General features: G+C 38.6%; 1 protein-coding gene across 3 annotated transcripts in view; it reads left to right on the forward strand.

The window, feature by feature from the left end:
- prkag2a (protein kinase, AMP-activated, gamma 2 non-catalytic subunit a) overlaps positions 1-12,785 on the forward strand; it is a 508,879-nt gene that overhangs the window by 396,906 nt on the left and 99,188 nt on the right. For all 3 annotated transcript variants that reach the window (XM_072254087.1, XM_072254086.1, XM_072254089.1), the window contains 2 exons: positions 2,616-2,722; positions 5,590-5,671. In XM_072254087.1, coding sequence (XP_072110188.1) covers positions 2,616-2,722; positions 5,590-5,671 — 189 coding nt within the window. The remainder of the gene's footprint in view (positions 1-2,615; positions 2,723-5,589; positions 5,672-12,785) is intronic.

Below are 12,785 nucleotides of genomic sequence, written 5' to 3' on the forward strand. Positions count from 1 at the left end.
TGATATGAGTATGCTTCCATTTTAACAGCAGACCCTTTTCTTTGCTTCTCTTGTCCACTTTCTCCTGAAAGGTATCCATATTATTTGTTGAAACTACTCTGTTCATCAGGGAAAGTTTTAACCATTCCAGAATTCCTTGGCCAGACCATGCTCTCTTTTCCCTACTGTCATCAGGAAGGAGCTACATGAGCCTTGGGGCACGCATCACCAGGTTCAGGAACAGTTATTACCCTTCGACCGTTAGGCTCTTGAACCAGAGGAGATAACTTCACTTAACCTCACTCACCCCAGCACTGAACTCTTCCCACAGCTCATGGATTCACTTTCAAGGACTTGTCATCTCATGTTCTTGATATTTATTTATCTAGTTTTTTGTATTTACTGTGAATGTCTGCAAGAAAATGAATCTCAGGGTTCTATGTTCAGTCTTGCCATGGGCAAATCTGCCTTTTTTAAAGCAAAATGCAATCCTTTCCCCTGAGCCCCTGCACTGGGATCAGTGTTCTTTTTGCTGTAAACATATTTGTCACAGACAAGGTTGAACTAGAATGAACAAGTTGCACTGCATAGTTCCTGTGTGATAATTTTTTTCAGAGATACAGTGCAGAACAGGTCCTTGCGGCCTAATGAGCCGCACTAACCAGCAACCCACCTATTTAACCCTAGCCAAATCACAAGACAATTTACAATTACCTTAACCCACTAACTAGTATGCCTTTGGAATATGGGAGGAAACTGGAGTGCTGGGGGGGGGGGGGGAGGGAGCCCACACGCTCACAGGAACTCTGAACTCCAATACCCCAAGCTGTAATAGCGTCGCGCTAACCGCGACATTACCGTGGTGCCCAACTTTCTGTGATCTAAATTTAACAATTCAAGTAATCACTCTTACTTGATCCCAAGACAGCAGCTTGTTTGTGTAATTAGAATTGGATTGTTATTACATTCAGAAGTAAACCACAGCCAGCCAGTCCAGTGATAACAAACTCTACATGAGCTGTGACAATAATTTGAGATGATTTCTCTGTTCTCAAGTTCTTCTGTTTCTCCCTCTCCTGATGTTGGAAAAAGTTTCAGTCTGAAACATCATCTGTACTTCTTCCATAGATGCTGCCTGTCCTGCTGAATTCCTCCAGCATTTTGTGTGTGTTGTTCAGATTTCCAGCATCAGCAGATTTTCTCTTGTGTTTTTCCTGATGTTGACATTTTTCAATCATACCCTGCTTTCTATCCTAATTTTCTTTCCAATTAGGTTGTGTCCCTGTATTTTGGACCGTTCCACCATGAAAAGGTCTATTTCTACATAGACATTTCCATTATTTATTCCCTTAACTAACTCTTGTAATGTGAGAAATCCCCCTTAATAGTAGTTCAATTTACTATAATTTCTTCGCTTAGTTTTAATGTCCTTTAGTAGAATTCCCCAAAAATCACATTGTTTTTAGTTTATTAACAGATCTGCAGTTGATGACATTCTCATGGCGAAATTTAATGGTGCCCTTAAATAAATTCCACGCAGTTTCCCTATCCCTGTTTTAAAAAAAACCTAGAACGTTTCGCAATTTTCCTCTGAAGCTATTTGTAATGATGACTTCTGCATTCTCTGAACATCCACAACTATTTTGTTGCCAACAATACGCAGACAAAACATGATAGACAATAATGCACAGTAAGGTCCCATCAACAGCGGTGGTATGAACTGATTTTGGTTAAAGTTTAAATATCGAAAGGAGATGTTTGTCCATGACCTTGAGCTATTCCAAAACCCTTGGATTTATTAAAATATTTTTTATGTGAAACGTATGGAAGCCAACTTGCACACAGAAAATGACCATCTAACCTGTTTGTTAGTTGGTTGAGATGTAAATATTGGTTAAAAGCACCCAAACTCCATTGCTATTCTGTAGGATTTCCATTATAGAAAGATAGAAAATAGGTGCAGGAGTAGGCCATTTGGCCCTTCGAGCCTGCACCGCCATTCAGTATGATCATGGCTGATCATCCAACTCAGAACCCTGTACCTGCCTTCTCTCCATACCCCCTGATCCCTTTAGCCACAAGGGCTGTATCTAACTCCCTCTTAAATACAGCCAATGAACTGGCCTCAACTGTTTCCTGTGGCAGAGAATTCCACAGATTCACCACTCTCTGTGTGAAGAAGTTTTTCCTAATCTCGGTTCTAAAAGGCTTCCCCTTTATCCTCAAACTGTGACCCCGCGTTCTGGACTTCCCCAACATCGGGAACGATCTTCCTGTATCTAGCCTGTCCAATCCCTTTAGGATTTTATACGTTTCAGTAAGATCCCCCCTCAATCTTCTAAATTCTTCATTATGTCTAGTATCTACCGGAGAAATCAGACCAGGTCATGATAACTGATTAAATGTATGCTAGAATGTGCAAAACCCAGCATTTTCAGTGTAGGATTAAAGCAGAATATGAAAATCATTCTATTTCCAGTGGGTAGGAAAGAAGTGTGTTTGAAACCAATTTGATTTTGTGTTGAGCAGAGAACAAGCACTAATACTTGGTGTTCTCATCAGCTGGTAGTGATGTGTAGCTTCTGAATGAAGTTCAATCTCTTGCTCTAACCTTTGTTCTCCTTTTTCTTTAACAGCTGAAGAGTCTGACAGTGATATTTATATGAGATTTATGAAATCCCACAAGTGCTATGACATTGTTCCCACCAGTTCAAAGCTTGTTGTATTTGATACTTCATTGCAAGTAAGTTTTTTAAATTAATTTTGAGAGTTTATGCAATTGTGTTGTCATGTTCGGTATATTGGACCTCACTGGCATTGTTGACTGTTGTTGAAGTATCTTTACTTCAGTGAGATTGTTTTAATAAGGTTCCAATAATAAATGCCAGAATCTTAGGATGTGAGCTGAATCTGTAATGGCTATCATTATAATGTACCAGTTACCATTATTGCAAACTCCAAACATCAAAGCAGGTTCATTAGTAGCAATAACAGCAACAACCTGTATTTATATTGTGCCTTTGATTTTAAAGTGTAATAAGGTGCTTCATAGAAACACTGCCAAGCAAATAATTAAAACTGAGTCACACAAGGAGAAAGTAAAGCAGATGAAAGAGCCGGATTTTTAAAAATACATCTTAGAAGGAGGAGCAAAAATTAAAAGATGACACATTTAGAGCAGCACTTCAGAATTTAGACCTTAAGCAGCTAAAGCACGTCCTGCTCCAGTGAAGGAGTGTGAGGCCAGTGCTACATGTTGTTTTGGAGAAATTTTCATTAGTTTTCTTTATTATCAGCCCTTTAGCTTTTCTACCTATCACCTTCCAGTTTTTTCACTTCACTCCTCTTCCCCACCCACCTGGCTTCACCTATTGCCTTCTAGCTGTCCTACTTCCCCTCCGCACCTTCTTATTATTGCTTCTTCCCCCTCCCTTCTCTGAAGGGTTCCAGCCAGAAACGTTGGCTGTTTGTTTCCCTCCATAGATGCTGCCTGACCTGCTGAGTTCTTCCAGCATCTTGTATGCATTAATCTTTATTAGTTGCTGGTTTTTGATTTGGGATGATGTCTGGACTAGAGAGAAACTTGCCAAAAGGGCAGGGGTTGTAAGTAAAACTGCATATTCTACTGAAGCACACATCAAATGGTTTAATTTGCATTTTGTATGTAAATTGTAATTTTTCAAGTTATGCGCATTCTTGAGTAAAATGCCTCCAGTACATTGGGTTCCTCAAGATAAAACTTTTTGGTGAAGAATGAGTTGTTTATGAGTATATGGAAAAGGTGCAGTTGTAAATTCTGGATGACGTGTTGCAGTGTGTTTAGAAGGCTTTTAGGAGGTGCAGAAATCCTTTCTGAGATGGGCACAGCAAGATGGTTTGACACAGTGCATAACATTCATCTAAACCAACCTGTTTTTATTCCATGGAGCTTTACCATTAACCAAGGTTGGGAACCCCTGATCTAATATCATTCAACATTGGGGAAACATTAATAAAGCATAAATAGAAGTAGATTGTGACTACTTTAGATACAATAAGTAAGGGCAGCTGTTCTAATTAGTGAAGGTCCAAGAGATTTAAAGTTTTAGATCAGAGGTTAGCAAAGAACTCTAGGAAATGATCATTGGGCAGTACTGAGATCAGTAGATAAATAACTATTGAAGTTACAAATTGACAATTCATAATTGCTCTTTCAACACTCAAATATCACTGCGTGAAACAAACAAAGTGTCACGTTGATGGTATTTGCTAGATTACACAAAAACTTTTCAATAGCTATGGAGCCAACACAGATTGGAAGGAATTTCTTTAGCCAGAGGCTGATGAATCAATGGCATTCATTGTTATAGAGGGCTGCAGAGGCCAAGTTATTGGGTATATTTAAAACAGAGGTAAATGGGTTCTTGATTAGTAAGGGTGTCAAAGGTTACAGGGAGAAGGCAGAAGAATGGAATTCAGAATGGAATTAAATTAGCCATGATGGAATGGTGGAGCGGACTTGATGGGCTGAATGGCCTAATTCTGCTCCCATGTCTATGTCTTATGGTCTAACAGACTAGATTCCTAGCAGCAATTTATATGAACATTTGGAAAGATATTGACAACATTGCATGTACAAAAATTTATTGTGTATAAAGCTACAGTGATTAAGGACATTGAGCAAACTGTAATGTAATTGGGAAGTTGGAGTACTTGAAATAAATGTAATCCAGTTAAGGAGTTATTGAACAGAATCCCACAAGCGTCAGGGATTAGAATTTTTGTAAGTGAGCTGTATAATCAAAGTATTTGAATGTTTACCAATGTAATTTCATTGAATAGAACATTAGAGCAGTAGAGCATAGTGTAGTGATGTCTAGGTAAAATCTTTAAAACTAATTATAATGCACAGAAGTAGAAAGTGACAAAGGAATTGGTAAATTGGTTTATTATTGTCTCATGTATGGTGGAAAAATTTGCATACTGTTCCTACAGATGAATTAATGATAGCAGTGCATTGAGGTAGTACAAAGTAAGATAATAAAGTGTTACAGTTACAGAGAGAGTGCAGCACAGGTAGACAAAAGGTGCAAGGCTATGATAAGGTATATTGTGAGGTCACATGTCCATTTCTTCACACTGTAATTGATTTTAAAATACACATCATTCATGAGTGAGGATATGGGACTGGAATCTGAGAGATTTGTAGAAAACAGAAATGACCATGAGTGGATGGGTAAAATGAAGCCATTTTGAAAAGTTAAAAAGGGTGTGAATATTCCAGTCAGTACAGCATAACATCATCTCACTAAGAGCCAAATATGTACAAAGCTCAGTAGCAAAGTACAGATATTTATCCCGAAGCCCAGATGGTAATTATCTAATTTATTATTTACCCCCATTGTCCTAGGAAGGCGAGACTGAGCAAAATGACTGGACTCTTGTTTAGATTGTTCTGTAAGCATTGAATTTTAACTGCTGATAGTTATTACACCTTCACTTTACTTCATGTTCCTGTCTGCTGGATTTCATTTTCACTCTAATCTTTGACCTGCCTTGTTTAGTTCTGTAAGTCACATTATCTGCTTGATATGGTGTTCTGCATCTTTAATAACTTATTTATTTCTTCAGGTGAAGAAAGCCTTCTTTGCTTTGGTGGCAAATGGCGTTCGGGCGGCACCACTTTGGGAAAGTAAAAAGCAAAGTTTTGTAGGTAAGTAAATGTAGTTGTTGAACCACTGGTGGGTAGAAGCATTTAAAATATTTTTATATATTTAATGTGACAAAAGCAAAATGGTACAGGTGCTAGAAATACAAACACAAATTGCCGGAAATGCTCTGCAGGTCAAGCAGCAAATGTGGAGAATAAAGTCATTAATGTTTTGGATTAGTGACCTTTCATCATAATCTACTAAAGTGCATTTCTGATTCTTCAAACAGAAGGCAGTATCATTGTCATTTGAAATGCATTTAGGCAGCCTCTTGAGTAAGCACTTTGCAATTATGACTGTGGCTGAGCATAGCTCCAGTGCCGTATTTAAGTTCACTGACAACACCACTATTGTTGGCCGAATCAAAGATGGCAATGAATCAGCATATAGGAAGGATATTGAAAATCTGGCTGAGTGGTGTCAGAGCACCAACCTCTTACTCAATGTCAGCAAGACCAAGGAGCTGATTATTGACTTCAGGAGGGGGAAGCCAGAGTTCCATGAGCCAGTCATCATCGGCGTATCAGAGCTAGAGAGGGTCAGCCCCTTAAATTCCTCAGTGTTATCACTTCAGAGGATCCATCCTGAGCCCAGCACGTAAGTGCAAATGGAAGAAAGCATGGCAGCACCTCTAATTCCTTAAAAGTCTGAGAAGATTCGGCATGACATCTAAAACTTTGACAAACTCAGTAGATGGGTGGAGAGTATATTGACTGGCTGCATCACAGCCTTTTATGGGAACACCAATGCTCTTGAACGGAAAAGCCTACAAAAAATAGTGGATATGGCCCAGTCCAACACTGGTAAAGTCCTCCCCAACATTGAGCACAAAGCAGCATCCATCATTAGGAACCCCACCACCTAGGTCATGCTCTCTTCTCATTGCTGCCATCAGGAAGAAGGTACAGGAGCCTTAGGACTCCCACCACCAGGTTCAGGAACAGTTATTACTGCTCGACCATCAGGTTCTTGAACCAGAGGGGATAACTTCACTCCACTGCACTCACCCCATCACTGAACTGTTCCCACAACCTATTGACTCACTTTCAAGCACTCTTCATCTCACGTTCTCGATATATATTGTTTATTATTTAATTTTATCATTATTTCCTTTTTGTTTGTTTATTTTTGTACTCGCACAGCTTGTTATCTTTTGCACACCGGTTGTCTGGCCTGTTGGTGTGATCTTTCATTGATTCTTTTTCTTGTCTGGTAATTTCCTTGTTGTTGAAAAAGTTGTATTAGAGCAATGTAATAGCTTGGCAGAGTGGGCAAGGTTGACATTCAAGCGTGACGTCTACTCTGCGAAAAGTGATTGAGATTTTATGCAGGTAATTTATATGTAGCTGTTCTCCATTGTATCTGTTTAGAGAAACACTGTGCTTTTATTGAGATTTTTGTTTTCTCTGCTCTTTAAATAGACTTGGTTTTCAGAATCAATTGACTTTATTTCTTGTACAATGGACTACCGGGAATCTATACCCCCACTTCTCATGCCTGAAACACTGATGTCGGTGAAATGTACCAAGGGAATACTGCACATTGGTATTTTTTATATAAATTGACAATCTTGTGCCTGAAGCTGCCAGAGGTTTCAATATCAAATCATTCTGGCATTGTTGCTGCCAATTTTACTTCACAGATCTCTTCTGTGTGGTGCTGTTTTTCCCCATCTCAACATTCTTTGGCTTACAGAAATTAGTTTGAGGGGTCTTTTTTTCCCTTTGTGGGTTTCTTTAAACGTCATTATATTCACTTTGTGCCAGGACTGGATCCTCGGATGCACTATTTATTTCCTAAAACCAGTGGAAAGGTAAATAAAAGTTAGTTAATAGATTCTTTTAGTTTGAATGATGAGCATCCTACATCGTGTCAGTGGGGTTTGAACAATATGCAGTGTGATTTTATTTTCAAATAACTTGTTTTAATTTGAATGCATCTTTGTCTTAAAAATGTCAATGAACAACACACAATCTACACTATTAATTTGCTATTTTGCACGCTATTTGGAATTCTTGATGAACAGTATCTTGATTTTTAATATCAAAACTGAACAATGTTCTCTGGGCATTCAGATTTCCTTGAGGAGCACAGAATTTACTTTAGATTTCCACACTCTTTGCAACGCCTTCAGTCGGACTAAACTTGGAAACTTTCCATGTCACAGATTGGGAGAAAGTGCTATAATTTAAATAAGAGTAAACAGATATAGTCCATTTAACCATTTATACTGTCTTTTTGTAGCGTGCAAAAACATGCTGGATCCTCTTTGAGATTCATCTTGCTGTATGAGTCTTCCACAAAGTGGTGGTCTTTGTGCCCTGGCTTCTCGAGAGAGACATCACGATTATTGAGTTGCTTACCTGGTGCTTTCAGCATTTCATCTATGGCCAAAGAAAAAAAGGGCTGGGGGACTGGGTTTAGTCAGGCACTGGATGGCGTATTGGGAATCAAATTCTGTCTATTGTGTCTTAGATTTATCCACGTTACACATCATCTGTGTTCTTTTTACTTGCCTGCTTAATACATGTACAGTATGTAGTCTCTGTGTTCACTTACCTTCCCAGGTTTGATTCTATCCTTGGAAGCTAATAATATGATGTAAATAGCTGATACCTCTGCACTGCTCCTCACGTAAACACTCCCCACTACTAACAACTTCCCAGCCTAAAAATAATAAATCTCTTGACTTCTGATCAATTCTCTATTTATGAGAACTTATACTTCCCGCCTTGCAATTAGCCAGTGCTTTGATTGACCATTTTTATGGTGTGTTTATTGTGTTTTCTGTTTTGATGCCAAATACATAATGTTTGTTTATGTGTTAGCAGAGCAGAGTCCATGGGCAGAATAGCCTAATTCTGTTCCCATGTCTTGTGGTCTAAGTATTTCATTATCATTTCTCCTGATTCTAACCTCACCTCTGCAAGACCAGTGTTAACTTTACCTGCATTCTTCTGGATCTAGTTTCTTATCTTGCATGACTCAACGAGTTTCCAGACCATGCTTTCAACAGTGGTAGCAGAAAAATATCCTTGCTAGTTATTATGAGGCAATTTATTCATGATTTGCAAATCATGTACATATAACATGTCAAAAAAATTGAAACACCAATCAGATTGTTCGCCTTTCTATTTAAGTTATAAAGGGGACTGGTTTTAGTACTCTTTACAGCTGAACAAAGCCATGGTTGAGCCACGCCTGAACTTCAGTGTATGTAGGGCTTGAATTTTTGGCAATTTAACAAAATTGTCCTCTGGGCTTCTGTGGGAAATGGACTTTTTTCCCATCCGTATCATCAGCTGTGTGGAATTTAAATTTTTGCCCACTTCTTGACTTTGTTTACCCATGGCATGAGGATGTTAGTAAAGTCCAGAAGAAAAAGATATGAGCCTGAATGTGATCCACCCAGTCCAAATTGATCTGTGTTTTGGGAATTCAGATAAACAGTATCCATCAGAGACTGGGGCAGTGGACGGAATGACTGATCATTAGACCGTGTAAAAAGCTTTCTGGGGGAGGCTGATTGTTGAGGAAGTCAGTGTACTCCTGGGTGCTTAGTAATTTAAAAAGTGATTCCTCACCATTAGTGATTTTCAATAACTGCTTTAAGGTTTCTTTATTTTTTTTATTCCATGATGGTTAGACCATCATTGAATAAAACAAACAGCAAAGAATATATAAAGCAGGGGTTCCCGACTTGGGGCTACAGATCCCTTGCTGAATGGTATTGGTCCATGGCATAAAAAAGGTTGGGAACCCCTGATAAAAACCCAAATTCTACATGAATCAAGCCTTGATATGGTACTTTTGCCTCTTAGAACTTTACTGCACAGAAACAGCTCCTTTAGCCCAAGATGTTCTGAACTAATTAAACATGTCATTGAGTGCCTAACTAAGCTTATTCTTTCTGCGTACCTAGTGTCCATATCCCTCCATTTTCTGCACATTCATGTGCCTATCTATTGTATTTGCCTCCACAACCACCCTGATCCCACCACTTTTATGTGCATTAAAAAGTACTTGATCCGCACATCTCTCTTTAACATCCTTCTCAATTTGAATGCATCCCCTCTCATATTAGACATTTGATCACTGGGAAAATGTCTATGAATTTCATATTCTTAAACTTCCATCAGGTCTTCCCTCTACCTCCACCATTCCAGAGCAAACAGCTGAAGTTTGCCAAACTCCTGGCATGTACCCTCTAATCCAAGCAGCATTCTGGTAAACCTCTTTTGCACCCTCTCCAAAGCCTCCACATGTTGGACTTGTATACATGAGATATTTGAAGCAGAAAGGTATTTTGGTCTTCAGAATGTGAGAGGAAACTGGAGCACCTGGAAGAAACCTACGCAGTCACAAGGAGAAGGTTCAAACTTTTTACAGGCAGTGATGTAATTGATAGTCACCGGCATGGCAAAGAACCATGCTAACTACTACATTAATCACACTGTCTCTTAATTTTATTACTTTACCCAATTTTGGTTTAAGTTTGTTGACCTAAAATCTTAACTGTTTCCCTCTTCACAGTTGCTGCCTGATCTGCTGATTCCTCCATGTAGTTTCTATTTTTGTTTCAGATTTTCACCAAAAAATACTAAATGGTCATTTCTTCATTGTTCTTTGAGAAAACCTGCAAGAGTTTTTGCTCTAAATAACACTATGAAATAGTTATTATGCTACTGAGAAGCCTGGACTATGTAAGCCAGTTCATTCAAATTTAGTGACAATTACATTTCTTTCAGTATAAAATTCTGACTTGCTGTGGTTCTTAACTTAAATCTTAGTAATTTCCTTTATACTTGAGCCAATAGCTTTTGAATTGTGTTGTATATACAATCAGAGGCCACTTTATTAGGTATACACCTGTACACTTGCTTGTTAATGCAGATACCTAATCAGCCAATCGTGTGGCAGCAACTCAACACATAAAAGCATGCAGACATAGTCAAGAGGTTCGGTTGTTGTTCAGAATAGGGAAAAATGTGATCTAAGTGACTTTGACCGTGGAATGATTGTTGGTGTCAAATGGGGTGGTTTGAGTATCTCAGAAACTGCGGAACTCCTGGGATTTTCATGTACATCTATAGAGAGTTTACAAAGAATGGTGCGAAAAATGAAAAAAAAAATCCAGTGTGTGGCAATTCTGCGGGTGAAACTGCCTTGTTAATGAGAGAGGTCAGAGGAGAACGGCCAGACTGGTTCAAGCTGACAGAAAGGTGACAAATAAATCAAATAACCACATGTTACAATAGTGGTGTGTAGAAGAGCATCTCTGAATGCACAGCATGTCAAACCTTGAAGTGGATGGATGCAGGAGGTACCTAATAAAGTGGTCACCAAGTTTACATACATGAGATATTTGAAGCAGAAGGATATTTTGGTCAGTTAATCTTTGCTAGTCATTATGTCATCCAGGAAGTTTCTTGCGTTCTTGTGTACGTTCCCACTACCTTATACCATCTTCGACTTCATGCTTTTCTTTCTCCCCCCCCCCACTTTTGTACTCCTTTTAGTTAGTTTCTTTTCAGAGCAAACAACTGTTCTGCTTCCTCTATGTTGTGTGATGCTGAGCTGCATGTTCTAACCATTCTTTTAAGAGTGGAAATTTCTCTTTGCTGCTCTATTGGTTTTATGAGTCATTTGCTAGTTTTGTAGACTCTTGTGTGGAAAAATTCTGGGTAATCATCACCCGATGCACAAAGATCATCTCAACAGTTGCCAACTCCAGCTGGTAATTTGCAGTGATCCATCGATACAAGTAAATTTAGACAAACTGGTGCAGAACATTTTAAAAATCGGTTGTTAAGCAGGGAAAGAAGTTTGTTCAAACGGTTCTGTATCCCATACATTTTAGTAGCTTTTCTTAATTAGTTTCTACTTTGTACTGCTTTAGCAAGTTGAGGAAACTTCATCTGCCAGAAAACCTGTCTCTATGTCCAAGCCTACTCAGTAACACAAGTTATTTTGTAAACCTAAAACTAATTGAATTAGAATGAGCTTTTACTTAATATTATACTGAATTCTAATTAATTAATTGTATTTTCCTGTACCGTGAATATTTGCCAACCAGTGTAGTATTTGATCGTTGCTCAGCATGATCAAAGAATTAAATGCTCAGCTAAATTTTATAGTCTTAATAAATCCTCTAATCAAAGTTCAAAGTAAAATTTATTATCAGGGTACATACATGTTACCACATACAACATTGAGATTCTTTTTCTAGCGGGCATACTCAGTAAATCTATAGAATAGTAACTGTAAACAGGATCAATGAAAGAACAAGAGCATAGAAAGCAGCAAACTGTGCAAATGCAAATATGAATAAACAGCGATAAATAACGAGAGCATGAAAGAACAAGATAAAGAGTCCTTAAAGTGAGATCACTGGTTGTGAGAACATCTCATTAGATGAGTGTAGTTATCCTCTTTTGTTCAAGAGGAGTAGTATCTGTACTTTAACCTGGTGGTGCAAGTCCTGAGGCATTTGTACCTTTTATCTGATGGCCCGGGTTGTGAGGATCTTTGATGATGAATGCTGCTTTGCTGTGACAGCGTTTCATTTAGATATGCTCAATGGTTGGGAGGGCTTTACCCTTGATGGACTGGGCTGAATCCACTACCTTTTGTAGGATTTTCCTTTCAAAGGCATTGGTGTTTCTATACCAGGCCATAATGCAGCCAGACAATACACTTCCCACTACACATCTATAGAAGTTTGTTAGAAGTTTTTATTGTCATGCTGAATCTCCGCAGACTCCTAAGGAAGTAGAGTCATTGTCGTGCTTTCTTTGCAGTTACGTTTATATGGTGGGTCCAGGACAGGTCTTCTGAGTTAGTGATGCCCAGGAATGTAAAGTTACTGAACCTCTGAAGTTTTTGATCAATGGGTTGAAGATTATTTGGAATCTCTGAACAAACAGAACACACTTCACTCCATAATTCAGTTCAATTATGAGGAGAGACTGGAGAGTTTAGATCTTTTCTGCCTGGAGCGAAGGAGGTTGAACATTCAGATTCATTTATCTATCACACATAGATTGAGACATTTAGTGAAATGTGTTGTTTGAGTTAACAACAAACACAACTTGAGGTTATGCTGGGCCAGCCCAC

The sequence above is a fragment of the Mobula birostris genome, chromosome 3, assembly GCF_030028105.1.
Source record: "Mobula birostris isolate sMobBir1 chromosome 3, sMobBir1.hap1, whole genome shotgun sequence".
In the NCBI taxonomy this organism is placed as follows: Eukaryota; Metazoa; Chordata; class Chondrichthyes; order Myliobatiformes; family Myliobatidae; genus Mobula; species Mobula birostris.